This window comes from Orcinus orca, chromosome 16, assembly GCF_937001465.1.
Source record: "Orcinus orca chromosome 16, mOrcOrc1.1, whole genome shotgun sequence".
NCBI classification, from domain to species: Eukaryota; Metazoa; Chordata; class Mammalia; order Artiodactyla; family Delphinidae; genus Orcinus; species Orcinus orca.
Genome location: NC_064574.1, coordinates 24,921,468 through 24,944,584, shown reverse-complemented (window position 1 = coordinate 24,944,584; position 23,117 = coordinate 24,921,468). Strand labels below are relative to the sequence as shown.

Here is a 23,117-nt window from a genome sequence, read left to right as displayed (position 1 = left end):
TGTAAAATGGGAATAATATTAGTACCAACCTCATAAAGTGTGTAATGAAGATTTATAATGTAATTAATATTATCTACATAAAGCATTTAGCATAGAGCCTGGTACACATTAAGTGTTCAATAGATTCTATCTATAATTATAATTATTTTTATTAGTGCAAGTCTTTGATGGATAGCAGATATTGTTACAACCCCCACAAAGTTGACTCCAGCTTGCCCTGGAGTCAGGGCTACTGCGACAAGGTGAGCCAAGGTCTCCTCTCTCACTCCCACTCCCAACACAGCCAAACATAAATCAGGTCAGAGCCATGGTTAAGCAATATTCTTTCTTTAATTCCCCTTTGCAAATGGAAGCCCCTGAGCTGGTCCCCACCCCCACCCGTACCCCACACCTTGGGCCCACCCCAGATGAAAGGCCCCCAAATCAACCTGATGGGAGGAGGAGAGGAGCGCCCCCTCCGTAGGATGGTCCATTAAAAAAAATCCTAGTCATTTAAGAAATGAGACTGGGGACAGGAGAAGGGAGCTGGAAAACAAGCCCAGGTCAGGCCCAACTGGAGATGCTGGGGTGGCGAGGACCCTTGAGAAGGGTTTGCAAGCACAGCCCTAAGCTCAGAGCCTGCATGGCTAAGGGAAAGGAGACAGACAGACAGATAGTCTGACTCCTCAAGGTCCTGCCTGCCTGGTCGTGGACACTGACACTCACCACCACTGCCACCACCACAGGCCTCCAGATGGAGAATTTTCCAGTTACTCTGAGATAGGGTTTGCTAAGCATCCCCTCTGGCCCCTGATCTGGGGCATCCCTGGGGTCCCTCTGAGACCAAACCTGGGAGAAGGAGGGACTCTAGGAACATGCAAAGGCGGGGAGAAGAGACCCCCGCCCCACCCTGCTGCTCTACAGGATGGTAGCTCCGGCTGCATCTGGGCTCCGAGGGTCCTTCACACCGATGATGAAGTTATTGGTTCTCCGGCTGCCATGGACCCAGGACAAGACATCTACCTTCTCCACGTGGTGACCCCTGGCTTCCAGGAACTCAATCTCTTCCTCTGTGAACTCACCTGAAAACCATTCCCCAACATATACACATTCAGAGAGTTTAGAACAGTGGCTCAGGAGTCTGACGGTCAGACCTAAGTCCTGGTCCTGGATGCCCTCCTAAGGAGCTGTATGACCTTGGGCAAATTGCTTTACTACTCTGAGCCTCAGTCTCATCATGTATAATAAAATGGGTATTATCTGAGAACCTACCACATAAAGTTGTTGCAGGGATTAAAGAAGACAAGGCACACAATGCACAAAGCTCAGAGCCTTGCATATAGTAAGTGATTGATAAGGTATAGTCATTCTTAATATTGGAAAAAGGGCTTGGCTTTGGGGGTCTTCATTCCACCTGCCTAGGCCAAGCTGCCATCATTACTTGCCAGGATTACCACATAGCCCACTAACGGGTCTTTCTGCTTCCAGTCCTGCTTCCTTACAGCCTATTCACACAGCAGCCATTAGTCAGCCCATGTCACTTGCCCTGCTCAAAACCTTCCAACAACTTTGATAACTCTTAGAATAAAATCCAAAGTCCTTACCAAGGCCTCTAATGCCCAAAATCATCTGGAAACTTGTAACTCTCTAAACTCCTCTCCTCATTTCCTTCTACTCTCTCCCTTGCTTAACTCTGCTCTAGCCTCCTTGCTGTCCCTCAAATAGGCCAAACATGCTCCTACCTCAGGGCCTTTGCACTTGCTGTTCTCTCTGCCTAGAATGCTCTCCTACTAGATAATCACAAAACTGGCTCCCTTACTTCATTCCAGTCTTCAAGAACTTCCTTGGCCACTATCTAAAATAGCAGCCCCTGTCATCTTTACCTTGCTTTATTTTCTTTCAAAGTACTTACTGCTACCTGCATCTTGTTTATTTATTTACTGTGTCTTTCTCCACTAGAATGTAAGTTTTTTGAAGGCAAAAATGCTGTCTTGTTCACTATTGAGTCCCAGTGCCTAGAACAGGGTGAGGACACAGTAAATGTTAAACAAGTATTTTCTAGATAAATGAACAAATCCCCACTCTCTCGCATAAGTTCAGGTCTTCATCATCTCTTGCCTGGACCATTATCCCAGTTTCTTCTTGTGTTTCTCTGACTTAAGTTCTCCTCCCTTCAATCCACCTCCCCTACATAAAACAAATCATGTCATATCCCTCCCATGCTCAACTAGATGAAGCCCATACTTCTTAACATGAACCTCCATGGTAAGCCCTGTAACCTCACCTCCCAATGCTCCTCAGCAAAAATCTGATCTTCTTACTTCCCCAAATGAGATGATTTGGGGTAGTTCTTGAGATAAAGACACACATTAAATAGCATTACATCACCAAGTTGGAAATATATTCCCTTTGTGGTTCACTTTCAATCCTTTTGATAATAGAAAGGACTACGTTCCAGTCTGGTCTCCAACATTTCTAATCTCCTTTAAAAGAGAGAGCAGACCTCAGAACATTCTATGGGCAAAAATGTCTAACTAAAACCTAGAAACATTTGATTTTTTTGTAGCTGTTTATCATCTATTTGAGGCAAATGATGCCATTTTTCCATTTGTGATTATGATATAAGGTTTAGTTTTAAAATACATTCAGGTTAAAAAGGAAATCCACTTGTAGACACACATTATGTAAATAATGCTTTAGATGGTGTGCAAATCTGTCAAAAGTCATGAAGGTACTGGATAAATTCTGAAGTTTGGGAAACAATGTCTCTAGTCCAGCTGGCCCCCTGGCTGTTCTCTGAGCCATTTTTTCTGGCTTTGCCCAAGCTGTTCCCCACAACAACCCGACCCCGTCCAGAGTGTTCTTTACCTCCACATGCCAAATTCCTGCTCATACATCAAGGTCCAGCCAGTTGTCACCTCTTCCATTAAGCCTCCCGGAGCCCTCAGGTGGGTGAACTTTCCCTTCACCAAGCCTCCGCTCGTCATAGCCTGTCTTAGACTGTGTGCCCTTCAAGGGAGGGCTGGGATGAGCACCCTCACCCCCACGGTAACTGAGCACAGAGCCTTACATTCTACAGAGACCTGAAGATGTTAGTTGAGCAATATTCATTTTCAAGGACTTGGCCTCATCACCCATCAGCCGGGATCCAAGCGTCACTAAGCAACCACAGGGTATGACTACTGAGGAATTAGGTCTGTGGCTTCTACCATGCTTCAGTCCAGGAGGTATCAAGAGTCATGCGGGAAAGAACTGAGTCTTTGGTATCAACCAGGTATGTATCTGATATCAATTCTGCCATTTATTGGTTTGTCTTTGACTAGTTTATAACCTCTGTGAACATCAGTTTCTTTATCTGTAAAATGGGGAGACTGAATAAGCAAGGACCATGTCTCATGCAATTTTGTATCCCCTTTGGACTAGCATAATACATTGTTCTAATAAAAACTCCTCAAAGGTGCACATACTTTCCCAGTTATGAAATTAAGCTGTGTCCAAAATTAAGCACCCGTCCTTTTTAGAAGAAAGTCTATCTCCTCACCATAATCTGTAAGGTCTATGACCTGACCCCTGCCTGCTTTCTGATCTGATCTTACCCTCACTCACCCTGGTTTCCTTTCTACTCCTAAACCACCAAGCCCATTCCTGCAGTGAGTTCTTTGCATTTGTTCCCTTGGCCTACAAAGCCTGCCACAGTTCTCTGCTTGGTGGGCTCTTTCTCACTCTCCAGATCTCAGCTTAAATGTCACTAAAGTGAACGCTTCCCCAGTCATCGAGTTAGTCATATACATCATCCTGCTTTAATGCTCTGCAGAGCATTTGTTTTGCTTTTTTATATTTCTTTATTTCTTTTCCTGTCTGCCTGTAAATGCAGTATCCCTAGCACCTAGGATAATGCCTGGCACACGGTAGGTATTCAATACACACTGTTGAATGAATGGTTTGCAAAATGAACAACTATATCTTATTTTACAAGTGAGAAAACCGAGGCTCAGAGTGGAGACGTGAATTTCCCAAGGCCACAGCCAGGAAATGGCAGGACAGGTTCCAATCTGCAGATCTTCCACTGTTCCAGTAGGAGTTGGTTAAAAGAAACCAAACTTTCACTGGCACGGAGTTGGTGCTGGGAGAGGCAGGGGCACCCTTGGGAGGAGCCCCTTTCTCCACCCTGCCCTGTGCCCACCCCATGGGGACCTTTGCTCTTCACTCACTGTCCACCTGCAGGAGGTTGGTCTGCAGGTCGGGGTGCAGGCGGCCACGGGCCAGGCTGTCACTCAGGTTCCGTTTCAAAGTCAGGACATTCAGCAGGACCTGTAGGCAGCCAAGGGGCAGAAGTCAGGGCTGTCCCAGAGGTGTGGGTTCAGGAATCCACAGCCTTCGTCCCTGGTCCAGACTCCTTAGTCTTTTGAACACTTACACCAGGGATGTCATCTGAGTTTCTCAACAGCCCCAGAAAACAGGCAGGCCTGTGATGACTGTCTCCATTTTACAGAGGGGAAACCACTGGCCAGAGAAGAAAAGCCATTCATTCCAGAGTTTGGAGAGAGCTAGGGAAGAGGCATCACTAGCACCCAGTCTCCTTTAATACAACCCAAGGCTCTCCTTCCTTCTTCTTGGCCAGGAGAGGGCTAATAGCTGGGGCTGGTCTAGGGCACAATGTGGGTACTTTCAGCTTAGTGGCTGGAAGTATGGGTAGGCTCTGTAACCAAACTGTCTGCCCATTCTTACTAAACTGAACCTAACTTCTTAACTTCTCTGGGTCTCAGTTTCCTCATCTATGAAATAGAAGTAAGGATTCCTCCCAAAGTTGGGAAGCTTAAAAGGGTTACCACATGTAACACTGTGCCTGGCACTTAGTAAAATCTCCATAAATGTTAGCTATTTGTTATTATCTTCATTTTACAGATGAGGAGACTGAGGTTCAGAGAGGTTAAGTGAATTCCCCAATACCACACAGCTGGAAATTGGCAGCACTTAGGCTGGGACCCAGAGGTGTCTGATTCCAAAGCTCAGGTTTGTTAACTCACCACCTGCCAAAGTACGGGCCTGACACATATATCAGATGCTCAAGACATTCGTGGAACTGTTGTGAGGTGTTTTAGAAGGTAGCAGGCCCTTCCTTTCAAAAGCAGACCCTAAAGAAGGCTGCTTGTTATTCAGATGTTGACTAGAGGCATGATGGGACCAGAGATTGACAGAACCCAGGCAGCCCAGATGTCCTATCACCTCTCAATTCTACTGGTCCTGCAATTTCCCTGCAACCTGAGAAGACATGGCGATTCAGGGCTCCATTTTTGCTAAGAACAATGTAGTTCATGTCCCCAGTGCTCAGGATGGGCCTGGCACAAAGCAGCCTCAGCCCACGTTTGCTGCGTGAGTAGGAGATGAGGACAAGTCAGAGACATGAGGGGCATCTGCAGCCCAGGTCACAGCTTGCCTCCTGGCCACAAAAGGCCCATCACGGGGGAAAACTCACCTGGGTCAGGCCGCTGAGGCCCCGGGCAGCTCCATTGGCCCCCAGAGCAAGGTAGGTCCCACAGAGTCCTTCTGCTGGCCGGACCACAGTGGGCAGCAGGAAAGACAGTGGCCGCTTCCCTGGCTGCACCGAGTTCTCCTGTTGTCAGAGGACCAAGACCACAGGGGGATAAGAGGCGGGACAAGACAGGGAAGGGCTACTCCACCACTCTTCCAACATCTCTCTCTCCTGAATCTTCCACAGGCGCAGTCTTCATGGGGACTGGCCCATCCCCAGGCCACAGTCTGCTGTTTGTGAAATGGGCAGGGTCCCTGGATAACTGAGGTAGATAATGGGCCCACTGAGCTAAGGGGCTGCTATGGGGCTACCATGGGTGGCAGGAGAGGGATCAAGCCAAGAAAGATGACTATGAGAAAGAACAGAATAATCCCCACCCTGGTCATGTCTATCTGTCTTTGTCTTGCTGGGGTCCCAGCCTGCAGGGAGTTAAGAATGCTGCTCTCACAATAGACAATAATTCACATCTCCTTTCTTTTTGGGTCCCTCTTCAGTGCCCCTATAGTGCTCAGCATCACACAGTCATAAACTACTAATGCTGAAAAGTACCCAAAGCATCAAAAGGGGGCCAGTATCCTCACTGTAAAGTAGGTGAAGAAACTGAGGACCAGAGAGGGGGGAAGACTTTCCCTGTGTCACACAGTGAGACGGTAGCAGAATGGGACGAGGTTTCTTTGCACCCAACAGGCTCCAAGCCCTGGACTTGGGCTGGGGATGAAGTGGACACCTTGTTTAGGCTGTTTTTCTTTATAATATAATTTCCTAGAAGAAGTGGGGAGGGAGGAGCAGTTATACTACTGCATCTTCTACCTAGCCTCAGGGTCCCCAGGGGAGGAGGAAAGCAAGGCCTTACCAGGCTGGGCGCAGGGTGGTTAGCAGTCCTGTTAGGCCAAGAGAAGTCCAGCATCTGGCTGTTGAGCAGGATCCCCGAGGGGGTGATGAGGCCGCTGCCAAAGGGCCGGTTCAGGGAGCTGGGGGCCGAGGTTAGGGCCAGGTGAGCCCTGCGCCCGCCCTCACTCACCCCCCGCACACCTCCTTCCTGGTCCAGATGATCTCTTGTGCCAGGTTCTGAGTCTGAGCTGGCATACCTGACCATGGCTACAATGAAGTCGTCAGGGCCCATGATCAGCACCTGGGCAGCCGTGGGAGCCCCATTTAGCTCATAGATGGGCAGGAGCGGGACAGGGGCTGTCTGGGAGTCATTGATCTGGCCCCGGAAGTAGGCAGCCTCCACTTTGCTGAAAAGACAAGAGGTAGGAGATGAACACACAATAGGCTCTCATTACACCCCACCTACCACACTTTGTGCTGTCTGTTTGTGCAATTATTTGATTAATATCTGCCTCCCCGCACTGAACTGTTAGGTCTATGAGAGCAGAGGCTCATTTATTCCTAGCATATAGGGAATAAACAGGAAATAGTTGTTGAACTGAATGAATTTACTTAGGTGTTTTTCAGGTTTTCTTCTAGAGGCAATGTAGAATTTATTTCATGTTTAAATCAAGTCTTTTAGTTACTTGACTATATTTATTTAATCCTTTCTATGAAAGTACCTGGAACACAGGGGATGCTCAGAAAATATTTGTTTTGAATGAACAAACTGAATTCATTTAACCTAGCGTTTGTAGTCCAGAACTAAAGTTTTATTAAGAGTTTAGCTAGAGGAGGGTTTTGTATACAGGGACCTTTACTTGCTATTAGAAGTTTTTCTTCAAGGCACAGGAGGACTTGGCACAGCAATAACTATTTATTGGATAAATTAGTTAAATGAATTTAACATAAGCGTTCATGTTTTAGAGCTAAATATGCATTGATATTGAAAACATGAAATTTTCTATTTTCAAAGTTCAGCTGAGGGTTTCTTACCTAATAATGGTTAGTTAGTTATTCTAACTGACTAGAGAATGACAAGTCACCAAGGATTACTGAGGACGTCCATTCAGTTTTCAACCACGAGGGCTAGTGGCCACACAGAGAGGGCACAGAGGGTTTTGTTTCAAGTGGTTTGGGGGCAGGCAGCGGGGAGGCTTGGTTTTTAGGTTTTATCCTTGTGGCCTTGAGCTGGTTTTCGTTTTTGGTTGCTGCTGTTTCTGCTTTTTAATTATTAGCTGTTCATTTAGTCTCATCATTTGCAACTTAATTCATAGAGGGTTGTTTGAGTATCAGTATAAATTTATATGAACTATATTTTTGGCTTCTGAGTTTTCCTTTAGCTAGCCTTTAAGTCAGTTATAGTAGCAGCTACATAGTAATCAATCTTACCTCTATTGCCAATTGAGAATAACAATGATATTTGTTGAATACTTATTATGTGCCAGACAACTTGCTAAGTGCTTTGCATGTATGATCTTGTTTAGTCCGCACCACAACCTCATGAGGTTGGCACTGTTAATGGCAGGCCCTTGTAGAAACTGAGACTTAGAGAGTTTAAATGACTTGCCCAAGGCTGCACAGCTAGTGGATGGTGAGGCTGGGATTTGAACTGAGACAGTCCGACTAGAGCCCACAATCTTACTATGTTATGCTGCTGATGTAAGTACATTTGAATCAAAATCCCCACCACCTCTAGTATTTGCTTGGGGGCTCTTTTCATTGTTATTAGGCTTTCTTTTTCTACTCAAAAGGGGGGACAGATGGGTCCATATAGGTGCCTGCTAGGGTCAAAAAAATTTGAGAGCTATATAAAGTAGACCACCTTGTTGTACAGATGCGGAAACTAAGGCGCAAGGTGAGGCAACTAGTGTCACACTGTGAGTTGGGGTTGAGCTGAAATTGACTTGGGCCTTCAGGCCTTATTGCTCCACCAGCTGCTTTTCACCTGATTCTTTCCCCACACCTGCCACCGCCTCTGCAGTACCCAGGGTCCTGCCCCTCGGGACCCACCTGAGCATGTCATCCATGCTCTCAGTGATGGTAGAATCGTAGACGGGATCTCCCAGTCTGCTGGCCAGAGCTAATGCGATCTTCAGGGTCTGAAAACAGAGCAGGAGTGTGGAAGAGGTTGCCAAGCCCCTCCCAGCACCCACACCAGGTGCTGTGTGAGAAAACTTGGAGGTGATTTAGTCAGGCCTTCTGGCACTACCCCATCCCCCCACTCTTAGTGTCCCCAGGCCCAGGATGGAGTGGAGGGGGTCAGCCTTACCTCTGCCACCCAGTGAAGAGCCTGTTCCCGGGATACCAGGCTGGTGAGGTTGAAGCCCTCGAGGATGTTGAGAGCACTGATGAGGGCAGGGCCTGTGTGTGGGGGTCGGGGACTGAGAACCAGGTGGCCTGAAAGGACAGGAAATTACCGACGGCAGGGGAGAGGTCAAGGCATCTCCACATCCCTCCATCACACAGACTGAAACCACTGCACTGAACCCCCTCATCAGGTAGGGAAACTACACTGGGAGGCAAAGGGACCCACCCAAGTTCACACGGCAAGTCAAGGGCAGGGCCAGGACTCCAACCCAGAACACTTGTCTTTAGTTTCCTCGTCCATATGAGGAAACTAAGGCTCAAGAAAACTGTGATTTGCCCAGAGTCACACTGCAGTCCATTGGCAGAGCAGGGACAGGTGTCCAGATGTCCAGTGTCCTGGTCCACCATGTGTCTCCTTTCAGCTCCTCCCTTAGGCCAGGATATTATTCAGGGCTCCTGCTGGTCCCACCCCTGAAACTTCCTGGAAACAGCAAACTTCTCTTTCTATTTGAGGCCCCTGTTATTGGATGTTTGGACATCAAAGGAACAATAATAATACTTGACACATGACAGTTACGTTAACTAATTAACTCATTTAATCCTCATAACGGGTACTGTTATCATTCCCATTTTATAGGTAAGGAAACTGAGGTACGAAGAGGCAAGCTGGTCCAAAGTTACAAGAGGTAAGGGGAGCCCAGAGTACTCAAGGTACTGACATTGCCAAGAGAACCCAGGCTGCGGAGGGCAAATGGAAATCAAATACTACACATTCAGTACCCATTCTGATCAGGATAACTTCCAACATCATCTCATCACCTCCTCATGGGCACCCTGAGCAGTAGGCACTATTATTATCTCCATTTTAAGGAGGGAAACAAGGCTCTGAGCGGGAAGTGGCTTGTTCAAGGTGAATGGCACAGCTGGTACTCAAACCCAGGTCTTCCTGGCTCCAAAGCTATGCTCTTCCTCTGCTCAGTATAACACCACTTCTGGTAGAAGAATCAGGCTTAAGAGATTGAGGCCTGGAAACCTGAATGCAGAGGCAGCCTCTCCTGGAGCTTGAGGTTATCTGGGCCTCCTCGAGGGGAGAAAGCCTGAGAACCTTCTGAGGGACTCAGGAACCTACCACTTTGGGTTTGCAAACATGGAGTTTACCCATGTCATAATGCTTGGCTTTCTGGGTTCTTCACTGGTTTTGAGTTTGGCAGGTTAAGTTCCATTCCTCCCCTGGGCCTCAGTTTCCTTTTGGCACAATGAGGGGGCAGGTCTCTGACTGTCCTGAAGGGTTTGTTCTAACCTGAAGCTAAGATGGATTTTGGTCTTATGGACTCTTCTTAGGAAGCATAGGGCAGTGAGTGTGGGGCTGGGGAGCGGGCTGAGGCAACACAGACCCTGAATCAAGAACACCTATGGGGCTTCCCTGGTGGTACAGTGGTTGAGAGTCTGCCTGCCAATGCAGGGGACACGGGTTCGAGCCCTGGTCCGGGAGGATCCCACATGCCGCGGAGCAACTAGGCCCGTGCGCCACAGCTACTAAGCCTGCGCTCTGGAGCCCGCGAGCCACAACTGCTGAAGGGTGCATGCCTGGAGCCTGTGCTCCGCAACAAGAGAAGCCACCACAATGAGAGGCCCTTGCACCGCAACGAAGAGTAGCCTCCGCTCGCTGCAACTAGAGAAAGCCCACGCACAGCAATGGAAGACCGAATGCAGCCAATAAATAAATACATAAATAAATCTATTAAAAAAAAAAAAAGAAAACCTATGGCCAGAACCCCAAATTCCAGGCCTTAGCCTTTGACCAGACCTCCCTCCCCATATCCTAAATATTTGGGGTAACTGACTCCACAACTACTTTAGAAGTAGGCTGACTCTGGCTTGCTTCAACGGTTGGCTGTTTAGGCAGCTCATTGCTTCGGTTTCTCTCTTGTGAAATGGGGAGGAGCCACCAGGCCAAAAGGATGTGGCCCTGGACTGGGAGGCCTCTCCTGAGTGGGGACCCTGGGAGCTGGGGGAGAGGTCACCTCTGTACACGCCACACACAGGCTTCTCCAAGAGGGCACTGTAGTTGCTGAAGTCCTCCTCAGTTATGACACCCCCTGCATGCTGAGCCTGGAGGGGAGAGAATGACCCCCACCACTGTGAGTCACACACCACACTGTGAGCATGCGGTTTAGCCTAAGGTATATGTTTGGATCATACACAGATCAAATGGTTACAAATATTGTGCCTTCTGCAGTTCCCATCATGGCCTTTAGGGACCCCATCAGCTGTGGGTACCCCAGGAAAAAGGAAGGGGAAAAGCACTAACAATAAGCACCCACTATGTGCCAGACATTGTACTGGATACAATCTATGAATGACCTCCTTAGCTTGGCATTCAAGGCCCTTTGTGATCTGGCCCCTGCCTACCTCTCCCACTTCACGTCCTGCTATTCCCCAATGAGCTCTGTACAGCGACCCAGAGTGACCTGCAGGTCCTGAACTCATGACTACATGTCTTTGCACATACTGCCCTCTGCCTATGTAGAAGGAAGATTTTCCACTTACAGCAGCACTTGCCTAGGAGATATCAAAACTGAATTCTGCATTTCACTATAACCAACTAAAACCACTCCAAAACCATGAGCTCTGGTTGACCCTCGTAGGACAACCCTTACGGGACATAACTGAGCACTTTACTGACCAATGATCTAATCTTGTACAAACCGAAGGGCTCATTCTATCCAGCATGCTAATTTTTAATTCTAAATTAGCATAACCACTAGGAATCCTCTCCTTTTCTTAGTACTTTTAAGTACCTGAAGCCTGTGATGTCTAATCTACCCTCAGTGACCTACACATTGAATTTCTTGGCTTTGTCTGGTAAGTTAATAAACTCAGCTTTGGGTTTTTCTCTCTTAAAGCTCTGATGGTCTTTGTTAGAGTTTCCTTCATCCCCTTCTCCACCACCAGGAGAGGATATGCAACCCAGCCCTGGCTAATCAGATCATTCCTTTTCTGTGCTACCGTGACTGGTTTGGGAATAGTCATGAGACCTATGATGGGCTGATGAGACATAACCTTGAGGCTTTGCTGGAACTATTTGAATGAGAAAGTCTTTCTCTGGGATGGCTTGCCGGAAGGATGGCTGCTGGAGAGCAGGTGTGGAAAGGATCTGACAGAGTGATTTCAAACAGAGGAAAGTAGAGTTGTGAGACCGAAAGAAAGAGATACAGAACAAGTCCTTACAATGTGGAAGGAGTCCCTGGACCCAGTAGATCTAAAACCAGTACGCTGCTGGACTTTCCAGGGATGTCTGTTTGAGACAGGCATCTATCACCACATCCATAACTCCAATGCCCAGCACAGAAGCTGGCACAGAGCAGGTTCTCCATGAAAGCAGAATGAATGATGGACCTGTTTAATTCCCACAACTGTATGGCAGAGATAGACATAACCACCCACATTGTACAGATGAGACAATCACTGAGTTGGTCTGTGTATCTTTATCTTGAACATAATTTTCCGTTAGTGGTTTCGAACTATCAACAATAGTTCTCAGAACCCATTACTGCCTCAGACTGAGACTCTTTGGGGTTGGGTGGTAAAGCCCTTGTGTCGATCCTCCCCAGTTCTGAGTCACCAGTGAAGATGGTGTCTCCCTCGGTCCCTAGAAAATCCAGGGAGCAGGGTGGGATTGTGGGCTCAGGGAAGCTGAGGCTGATCCTGAGTCTCCACCAGGCCTGGGAGGGCCAGGACAGGCCACTATACAGGTTGGTACCAGCCCTGGGGAGCTCAAAGGTACCTCTCACAATCAAGACAAAATATTCTCATCACCCTAGGAGGTTCTTTGTGCCTCATCCCAGTCAACCCCTCCAATTCCCCAAACTACTGATCTGATTCTGAGGTTAGTTTTGTCTATTCTAGAATTTCAAGTAAATGGAATCCGCAGTAAATATATGCAGAAAGAAAGACAGGGAAGTGAGGGGGAAGAGGACTTCTCTGCAGTAGGGTCCTCCGCCGCAGGGCCGGGGGTGCCCCACACGCTCACCTCTGCCACCATCTCCAGTGTGAGGTTGCCACCGGCATAGAAGGCAGCGGGGCCATAGGTGCCAAGCACATCCAGCACCGCCGCCAGGTCAGGCCGTCGCAGCAGTGAGCCAGGTAGTGGCGGGTGACCCGAGGGCAGGAACGTCTCACGGAAGCGCTCAGACGCATTGGGTGGCGGCTGTTCAGCCAGGGCTTGGGCTGCGGGCAGGGACACGAGGCTGGGATGGGGGTGTTGGGACTGTACACGCAACAGGTGGGGTGGATGAGGGCTGAGAGGCCGGCCCTAAGTCCTCCGGCCCCCCAGGAGCCTGTTACAGAGGTGGGGGGGGTAATGGTGGTGTATATGGGCCAATCCCAGATCCCCACCCCCCATTGGAGGATCCCTCCCAGTGAAGGTAGGGTGGTGTGGGGAGGGGGTCTGAGGAGCAAACTGGAAGAGAGGCACTTCCTGGCTTAGGACCTAAATTGCAGAGGTTCCCTCTCCCCTCTCCATCAAACTCATGCCTTTCCCTCCACCCCCAGGCCCCACTGACCTAGATCATGGGTCATGTTGAAGCCATCTTGGGCCACAGCTGCTGCGAAGGCGAGGACTTGGGACCATGGCAGCCTGGGGGAGCCGGAGAGCAGGGGGTGGAGGAGGTCCTGGGGGGAGGAAGAAGGGTCCTGGGGGGGGAGGGGGGTTCCTGGGAAGGAGAGTCCTGGCAAGGGAAGGGGATATTAGGAGGGGGGAGTTGGGAAGGGAAGAATCCAGGAAGGTAGGAGAAGGCCACCCAAGGAGGAGTGCAGGCAGGGGCCCCTGGTCCCCAGGGGGAGAACCTTTACCTGCCATAGAGCTGGTGAGCTTCGTGTAGCCCCTTCACCATTCCGGGAACCCCCACCAAAAGCCCAGGCTGGGCAAGGCGGGCAGGTGAGGGAGAGAGGAGACCAGGTCACTGGAAGGGGGGGCGCTGGGCTGAATTCCTCAGAGCCCCAAGCCAGGGATGGGGGCTGGCACAGGGGAGAGACACAGGCCAAGTATCCCAGAGGAGGGACAAGCTGTCCCCAGCAGGCATCCCTCCCACCTCCCTGACTTCCTATCAGCAAATGCAGAAAGGCCTCCTTTATCTGTCATAGCTGAGGGATTTATAAATTAAGCAAACCCTTTTAAGAGCCAAGACATAACAATTTAGATGGAAACCTGTCTAGATTGGAGTATACCTACTCTTGCCTTTTAAAACAGTGGACAAGTGACCTTCATTCAACCTTTTCATTAACACACCACCATTACTCTGAACTGTGATAATTCAGGGGTGTGTTTGGCTTTTGCCACTGCACTAAATATCTATTTTTCCAAGTAATTCTATTTCCTCCTTTGCTCTCAGTAGATAGTGGGTTTGCCTCCAGCAGTTCCTCTATAATCTTCCAATATGTCATGGGCTAGGAAAGTTACCAATAACAGCCTCAGAATGAGATGTGTGAGTGATAGTGCAGCTACTTTGTGACATCTCAGACTGCTCAGTGGCTCTTTTTCTTCCTTCTTATGTGCCAGATAGGCAAGGTCACCAGAGAAGTAATGTGGTGCTGCACTGCCTGTTATCAAACAATCAGATTTTCTGGTTCATTATTATTATTATTATTATTTTTGGCTGCACCTTGCAGCATGCGGGATCTTTCCCCTACCCGGGATTGAACCCGCATCCCCTGCAGTGGAAGCGTGGAGTCTTAACCACTGGACCGCCAGGGAAGTCCTGGTTCATTATTTTATTTTGGGGGCTGCCTATCTCCCTCAGAGCCTAAGAGCATCCTGCTTAACTCTTTCCCTCACCTCCATAGTAAATATTCAGCAAGGTAATGCTTGGGTTCGCAGAAGGGCAGTGAAGGGAGACACCCCCCACCTTCTCACCGGGGTCCCCACCTTGGTCTCCCAGGATCTCTGCAGGGCCTCTTCTCTGAGAGCCCCTGGGGCAGACTCTCGGAAATCAATTAGGTGGCTCTTATTCCGTCGGATGTCATGTACCAGCATCACACCCCCACTAGGAGAGACACGGAAGGGGGAGGGTGATGATAAGATGCCACTCCTCTGAACAATTAACCTGCTGTTCCTCAAGCCCCCCACGCTGATGGCTAAAGGCTCAGTCTGTCATCAGGAGTCAGGTGTCTGAGCTCCCTCCCCAGCAGAGATTCAGAGACTCAGCTACCCTATCAGGGTGGGGAGTGAAATCAAGGGGTTGGGGGACCCAGAGTCCATGGACCTCTTCCAGCCTGTTATTGGAGCCTTTAATCCCTGACAAGGGAAAACCCAGGGACTGGGAGAGCGGGATGTTCTGCTCCCCCTCCACCCCCACCTCCTACCACAGTTGGACCCCTGCCAGCTTCCTGCACCTGCCTCTGTGGTACGTCCCTCTCCCTCTCCCAGGACTGAATTATGTAAGGACAGACTGTACACAACCAAAAGTGGAATTTCTTTCATAGGGCCTGGAAGGCTGGTCTTTCAGGAGCCAAGATATGGACTTAGTCAGCTTGTCCCTTTTCTGTGGTTTGCTTCCATCTGAGATGGGGGTTACATCTGAGATAACTGGGCTGCCAGCTAACATAATAGGGAAAGCAGGACAGCTAAATAAAAGGGAGTGGTAGGAACTATGGCCAAGTGGACGGTACAAGCCCCATCATGGGAAACAGCTTCTATTCAGCTCCAGATAACTGCAGCCGGGTGAGAATGTAGGCCCAATGTTATTAGGTCTCCTGATTGTTCAAGAAATGTTAGAAATCTGGATTTTTATGAAAATTCTCAATTTTTTAACATCAGCAACCAAATTTTTAAAAATTTAAGTGTGCAAACTAAACCAGGCTGTGTGCTGGGTGTGGCCCGTGGGTGGCCGGTTTATAGTCTCTGTTTTAAGAGGTCTTACCCTGGGGTATATTTTTTGAGGATAGAGGATCCATTGCTTTCATCAGACTCACAGGGATGTGTTTTAAGGATCTGTAAACGCTAAAAGTTGAAGTATCACAGCCTTAATTAATGACAGTATACCCCCAACTGTGTACCTCACTTTATAGAGTTTATGAAATCCTTTTCCCAGTTAAAGAAAAATCTTCTGAAAACACCTCCTTGGACTCCATGTAAAGAGAAAGGGGTAAGATTGGGTGTAGAAAGAGAAAATGCAAGGAGATGGGGCCCAGTTGCCCCTCTGCTCAAACTTGGAGAAGCGCACATGAGGCCCACAGACCAAGAGAAAGAAGGAGGCCTGGGGCACCCCAACCTCCGCAGCTGGGAGCTTCTTACCCGCCCAGGCCAGAACTGTGAGGAGCCACGATCCCCAAACACAGGGCTGCTGCCACAGCTGCATCCACGGAAGATCCCTGTTTACTGAGCACCTCTATGCCCAGCGATGTGCAGTGGGCGGCATCAGTCACCACAGCGCCCTGGTGAAAGATCTGGAAGGGGGAGGGGACTAGGTGGGGGCAGAAGGGGCCCCCTGCCTCCCTAAGGCACCTCCACTAACCCCAGAACCTCCAACAGAGGGTGGGGATGGGAGCCATGCCCTTTTATCCCCTTGACTCTCCCCTAAGAGTCTTCTTTCCTTATCTCAAGTGCCTCCTACCTGATCAGTTCCCTTCTTTGAGCTCTGTCCGCCTCACGCCCAGGAGGCCCTCCCTTGAGACCTTCCTCTCCCATGTCACCGCCCTCTCCCCTTTCCATTTGTTGGCCCCCTTTCACCACTCAGCCAGTCCTCAGTTCCCAAGGTCTCCTTAAGCGCTTCTTCACCCCTCCTCCCCAGGTTCTCTCCTCTCCCCCTCCGCTTCCTCCTCACCTGGGGGTCCCCGAAGTAGATCTGCATGATGAGCGCCACAGTGACACCGGTGGCAAAGGTGAGGCAGGCTGTGACGATGACCGTGAGCCCGTCCTGGCGGCAGGAGCACTCGGACGCTGCCGCGGAGAACGGGTCTTTGCGCGTCTCCCGCAACGGCGACCCGTCCTGGCTGCCCATCTCCGACGACGACGACGGCAGCCGCTGCAGCCGCGCTGACTTCAGGAAGGAGTCCGGGTCTGCGGGCGGCGGGGGTCGGTCTGGGCGCCTCTTACCCGGCCCTACCCGCCCTCTAGGCGGGGCTATTCCGCGTCCCCCCCTCTCTCGGCCCCCACCCCCCAAACTCCACTAGACAGCACTGCTCCCCTTTCAGCGTCTCCCCATGCACCCCAGGGAGGGCAGTGGGGGGTGGGGGGTGGTCCCCGCTTGGAAAAGACAGGGACCCCCAACTGGGCAGCAGGGCGGCTGGATTCCCATCCCTAGGCCACATCGCCCGGGACCCAGGACCCAGGGCTGAGAACACTTCCTGGAGAGGCAGGGGTTGGGTCCTCCCTGGAAACCAGATCTTGCCTCAGCTGGGGCCCAGCCTTCTGTGCAAGGAGGCAGCTCCATAAACTGAGCGGAGGGGCCCTGTCTTCCAACCTTGTTTTCGCGATCCATCCAACCATTCATTCATTCAACAAATATGGAGGGCCTGCTATTTGTCTGGTCCCATGCTAGATGCTAGGGGAAAGGAACAAACAGTTCCTGCCCTCATGGGTTTTGAAAACCAGCGGAGGAAGAAGATAATAAGTAAACAAAGGAGTATATCATTACAAGCTGTGGCAGGTACTATGAAGAAAGAGAAGGATGACAAGGCCCTACTGTATAGCACAGGGAACTATATTCAATATCCTGTGATAAGCCATAATGGAGGGACTTCCCTGGTGGTGCTGTGGTTAAGAATCTGCCTGCCAATGCAGGGGACACGGGGTCGAGCCTCATCCGGGAAGATCCCATGCCGGGATGCCACGGAGCAACTAAGCCCATGCACCACAACTACTGAGCCTGCGCTCTAGAGCCCGTGAGCCACAACTACTGAGCCTGTGGGCCACAACTACTGAAGCCCACGCGCCTAGAGCCCATGCTCCGCAACAAGAGAAGCCACCGCAATGAGAAGCACGCGCACCACAACAAAGAGTAGCCCCCACTCACTGCAACTAGAGAAAGCCGGCGTGCAGCAACGAAGACCCAACGCAGCCAAAAATAAATAAATAAATAAATAAATATTTTTAAAAAGCCATAATGGAAAAGAATGTGAAAAAGAATGTATATATGTATAACTGAGTCACTTTGCTGTACAGCAGTAATTAACACAACATTGTAAATCAACTATACTTCAATTAAAAAAAGAATAGAATTATAACAACAACAAAAAAGGATGAAATGATAGAGAATAATGGTACATGTTGGCGGCAATTAGCTGGGGAAGTCAGGCAAGGACTCTCGCAGAGGTGACTTTTAAGCTGAGAACTAAGGGATGAGGAGCCAGCCATATGTAGAGCAAGGAGTGAGTGTGTAGAGTGTTCCGCAAAGAAGGAACAGCAGGTGCAAAGGCCTTAATGTAGGAATAAGTTTGGTGCATTAGAAAACAAATAACCAAGGCTGGGGTGGCTCTGGTGTGGTGAGCAAGGGGAAAGGAAAGAGTAGTAGGTGGAGGCTAGGGCAGATGCGCTGGGCCTTGAGGGCTTAGCGAGAAGGTTGGATTTTACCCTGAGAGCCACAGGAGGCCACTGGAGAGTTTTAAGCAAGAATGTGAAGCCTTCTGTTTTGTGTTTTAAAAAGATCCCTCTGGCTGCTATCTGGAGAATGGATCTAAGGATAATAAAAGTAGAGGCAGGGGACATTTGAAAGCTACTTACTTGCTGGGTGACTATGGACAAGTCATTTCAAGTCATGAGCGTCACTTTCCTCATCCTAATAATGGAGCTGATCCCTAACTGGCTGGATGGGTACAAGGATTCAAAAAGGTGATGTATACCAGGCACTCTGTAGGTGCTCACTCAAAGTTATTTCCATTTCTTTTCCACCCTGGCCAGGGCTGAGACCCTCTTCCATCCCATAGTCTCCCTCCTCTGGGATATATTAGCCTTGAATCCAGGTCTCTAAATGGTCTAAAGGTCCTGGGTGTTTGTGAATAGTAAAGAAATAGCCTGATACCTTGACCTTAATATGTGACTGTACTCACAATGTGTTTTTAAAAGTTCATTCATTCAAAATATTTTTGAACACTTGCTACTATGGCCTAGGAGTATAACCCCTTTAAAAGTCTGTGGGATAATATTAAGAATTGACTGTTATATTTTCCTGTTTAAAATACTATCATGGTTCATCAATGCCAAAATGATAAAAATCCAAGCTCCTTAACCTGGTGTTCAAGGACCTCCATAATCCATACTCCCCTCCTTTGTATAAATAAGAAACCACATACATATATAGATAATTTTAGAAATTCTTCATGGTGGTTACTTTTGGGGGAAGATACTGAAGATGGGAATGAGATGGAGTGGGAGAATTTTTTGTTTGAAATTTTTACCACTTACATATATTTCTTTTGTTTTTGAAAATCAATACATATATTTTTAAATAAATAGGAAAAACTGCAGGAGATAAGAATGGAGAAGAGGACTTTTACATTTTCTCACTGTTCTTTTTTTTCACCATGAACATATAATTTTTTTAAAAATTTCTATTTAAAAAAAGAGACTTGTCTTCTGGAAGCCTCCCTCAGTTGATCATGCTTGCTTCTAACCCTCAGCACCAGCACCAGAGTCTGTAAATAAAACTGATTTACAGTTGATAAACTAATTCAAGTTGATATTTCCAGGCACTTGTCCTTAAATCTGTTTTCTCCAATCAGATATGAGGAGCCAGGAGGTGAAGATGCTATGGCTCCATCAGAGTTAGATATATTCAAGACTTCTTATTCTACCAATAATTTATTATGAATATATAATATAAATATAAATGAATATTGTTTTCCACTTATTCAATAAAAATATTTACTGAGTATCAACTGTGTAAGTGGTGGGGAAGCAATACCATTGATTTTGCTGATGTGTAAGGACAACAGCAGGACATTGGGAAAAGGCTAGTTTGGGACCAGAAGAAACAAGTCATTTGGGAGAAAAAGGATGAGTTTAATTTTGGCTGTTCTGAATTTGTGGGACAACAGCAGGAGTTGTCTGAAGGCAGTTGGCTTAGTAGGCATCTAATTTTTATCTGCTTAGTCACCATTCCCCACTCAATTTTCTTTTAGAGAACACCAAATCCCCTCTCTCCTTCCTCATTCCCTCATTCCTGGTCAGAGTGAGTATATGACCTAGGCCTAGCCAATCAGAACAGGCACCTCTGTACAGTGATTGGTTCACGTTCACGTGACCAGCACCAGCACCAATGATTTTCAAACTCTGTTTTGTTTTGTTTTTTGCTAAAATATTGGGAAAGAGAAAGACTTTCTTGTCTAGGTTGCTAAGGTGGTAAGATGTAAGCCTGTTGCTCCTGGGGACATCTTGCTCCCACAAGATGGGAGGTTTTCTGAAGATGAAGCCCATAAAAATGAAGGCAAAGCAAAAGATGGAGAAAATCCAAATCTTTTTCAGGTACCTCAATGCAGCTATGCCTGAAGCCCTATATCCTGAACTTTTCAGTTATGCTACCCAATAAAATTCTCTTTTTAGATGTAGCTCAGTTTTAGTTGGGTTTATGACAAGTGAACCCTGAACAGAGTTGACTTGGTCCCTGGCTTGCTTACTCCTCTGAGGGGAGAATCACTAAAGATTTTTGAAACAGGGAGTGACATGATCAGAAATGCAGGGTGCTGGATGGATTGGGTTGGGAGGGGGTGGGGGAGAGTCAGGAAGCAGGAAGAATAGCTAGAAGCCTATGGGTAATAGAGATAAGAGAGGATGGTGGCTTAGTCTGCAGTGGTGATGACAGGGATGGTGAGATGGAATTTGGAAGATACTTAGGAGGAAGACAGAGAGCATCTGACCACTATTTAGAAGTGAGCAGAAGGGAGAGAATCATGGGTGGCTCCTAGGCTTCTACCTTGGGGACTGGATGGATGGCAGTGTCATTAATTGAGAATGACATTGGGGGAAGAACAGGTGTCTGGGGAAGAGAGGATGAGTACAGCATGGAGCATGTTGAAGGTGAGGGACTTTCAGGACATCTAGAGGCAGATGTCTGGGAGAGAGAAGGACACATGGCCTTGGAGCTCAGAAAAGAGTAAAGAAAGTTTTCGCCAGTCTTGGAGTGGTCACCATCTAGCTCTGTTTTCCACAAGGCCTGCTGTGGGGTGCCTGGCACTTGGTTCTGTGGAATGGCAGGCTAGAGGCCAGCTGGGCACAACCAAAGTCCTGCGTAAGAGGATGGGGCAGTACCATCAGGTGGCACCAGCAGGTTGAGAACACAGGGGGTCATGTTAGCCAGCAGGCTGGTCCAGCTGGTCCAGAGGAGCCTTGGGGCTTGGAAGTAGTGCTGGGAGACATGGTATTGAAATGACCACACAGGTAGGATGGCAAGGTCCTTGGAACCTTAGTGCACAACTTGGCATAAGGTGCAGCTTCCTAGAAACTCAGGTGACCAGGGTCTCTCCTGGATTTTTATACAGTTGAGGGCAGAGCCTGTATTAACTCCTCAAGGAACTCCCTGAGGTTTGAGAACCCTTCCCTTGCCATTCTTTCATCCTGAGATCTTCTCTTTCATTCATTTATTTCTTCAACAGTTTTTATTGAAAGCTTAGCACTGTGCTCGATGGTGCAGAAAGGATGGTGAACAAGACAGTCATGATCCCATCCTCACAGGGCTTATAGACATGGAATAATCAAAGGTTGCACAAATAATCACAGGTTTTGATAAATGCTAAGACATTCATAGGAAAGGAGGATAAAACATATCAGGGGTTTCCAATCTCTAGACTGGGAGAGATAGGCATTCCCAGTTGAGCTGGAAGAGGAAACTAAGACCTAGGTCAGGGTAGGTGTGCCCATTGTCACACAGTGAGTCAGGGCAGTGCTGGGACCATAAGTGGTATTCTTGGCTCCTGAACAAAGGACCTGGTTTCAGGCTGGTATCCACCAGGACACATCCTCCCACTTCTCTCCCGGCTACCTCCTGATTCCAGGGCTACTCCCTTCAGAAAAGAAGTTTTAATCTGCGGCTTTGACGTGTGATGACCATAAGCCTCCCCACCCTCCCCTCAAACCCCCTCCAGGAAGGGTACAAGATAGTCAGGTTGGCGGGGGCTGCTGGTCAGGGCCAGGTGACCGGAGAATTGTGGAGGGGGAAAGAATTTGGGGCTGTCAGGCTAGGAGTAGCCACAGAAGGGCCAGGCCAGAGAGGGCTGGGCAAGAGAAGCAGGATCTCCCAGGCTGGTGAGGGATAGGGCTCAAGTGCAGGCACTGAGAGGAAGAGAGAGTGAAGTAGAAGGAGGCTCTAATGCCAGGAAGTGACGTTGAGGGAATGGGGGATGGAGGATGAAGAATGGAGGGGAGGACAGAGAGCTGAGCCACATGGACAGGAGAAAGAGCATTAGGGAAGAAATGCTCAGAGAGCTCTCAGCCCCAGGTGTCCCCCAAGCCCCGTCTCCTCCCTCCCTACTCCCACCCTTGCAGTTCCTGCAGAGGGCTGAAGAGAATACAGTAAAATTCTGGAGCCTGCTTCCTAGGGGGCAGGGTACCTTACTAACATCCTGGCCTGGTCCACTGCTCTGGGAGGGGTGAGGTATCCACAGGGCAGTGAAGGTGCTCTGGTCCCCAAGGACTTTGAGAGGTCATGCAGTCCATCCCCCTGTCTCCCAGTACCCATCACTCGCAGATGGATGGGAATCATATTCTCTTTACCCCTCCCGGGACACGAAGAGATTCTCAGCTTCTTCTCATGGTCTCTCCTTCCCACAATCCCTGGCTGTGGGGAAGTTCTTCTCAAGACCTAGCTTCTATCCATCCTGCTGCAGTCTCTGACTTGGTTTCTCCTATCCTGTTCTCTGTGACTAGAGAAAATCCTCTTCTAGGTGATCACAGCTGTTCCTTAGGAACTCCCCGCCAACATTCCTTCCTTATTAGTTGGTTCTTCCCAAGGGGGTAACCCCAACCCCTCCTACTGCAGTCCCTAGCATCGTTCTCCCTTGTCGCATCCTAAGCCTCCAAGGAAGAAATGCATCCCCAGCCCCACCAGATAATGAACAGAGACAAGGGAGAAGGGAGAGGTCCAGAAGGAAGGGAATGAATTAGGGAGATGGAGCTGGAGGTGATGCTTCGCGTAGATGAAGGAGGACCGGGGACGTCCCAGGGGGCAGGGACGGGGCCAGCGGGCCTCACCGGTATCTGGGTCTCCCAGGAAGGCGTCCTCGTCCTTGCGGCTCCTCAGAGGGGCCGCGGGCGCCGGCTCGTCCTCCGGCAGCCTCGGGAAGCTGGTGATGCTCATGTAGTCCACCGGCGAGTAGGCGCCCAGGGCGCTCTCCTGACTGGCCTCGTTCTCTGCCGCCATCCTCGCCCGCGCCCCCAGCAGCGCAGCGCCTGCCGGAAGTGGGGCGGCGGGGGCCGGGCTGGGGCTTGAGGCGG

The 23,117-nt window shown here is 49.1% G+C and overlaps 1 protein-coding gene across 6 annotated transcripts; it reads right to left on the bottom strand.

The window, feature by feature from the left end:
• Positions 1–311: 311 nt before the first annotated feature.
• On the bottom strand, positions 312–23,117 carry GGT7 (gamma-glutamyltransferase 7). Of its 6 annotated transcripts, none has more exons than XM_033433567.2 (15): positions 22,875–23,117; positions 16,516–16,751; positions 15,987–16,138; positions 14,619–14,736; positions 13,547–13,614; positions 13,258–13,331; positions 12,726–12,922; positions 10,717–10,804; positions 8,655–8,782; positions 8,396–8,484; positions 6,601–6,750; positions 6,366–6,483; positions 5,456–5,593; positions 4,198–4,290; positions 312–1,061 (listed from the first exon to the last, which is right to left on the bottom strand). In XM_033433567.2, exons 1-15 carry the CDS (start codon positions 23,041–23,043, stop codon positions 999–1,001), a joined length of 1,881 nt encoding a protein of 626 aa, XP_033289458.1. In that variant the 5' UTR covers positions 23,044–23,117; the 3' UTR covers positions 312–998. The 6 variants fall into 6 exon arrangements, with proteins under 6 accessions (XP_033289458.1, XP_033289453.1, XP_049554881.1 ...); XM_033433562.2 differs by having other exon boundaries at positions 4,191–4,290; positions 13,258–13,387; positions 13,547–13,711; positions 22,875–23,114; XM_049698924.1 differs by having other exon boundaries at positions 4,191–4,290; positions 13,258–13,366; positions 13,547–13,711; positions 22,875–23,113.

Bases quoted from the DNA above. Each gene is read 5' to 3' on its own strand.
- GGT7 (XM_033433562.2), bottom strand. From the start codon at position 23,043: ATGGCGGCAGAGAACGAGGCCAGTCAGGAGAGCGCCCTGGGCGCCTAC. The intron at 14,737-15,986 runs GTAAGAAGCTCC...TGTCTCTCCTAG, and splicing joins CACAGTTCTGGCCTGGGCGG to TGGGGGTGTGATGCTGGTAC. The intron at 4,291-5,455 runs GTGAGTTTTCCC...GGCTGCCTACAG, and splicing joins GCCTCAGCGGCCTGACCCAG to GTCCTGCTGAATGTCCTGAC.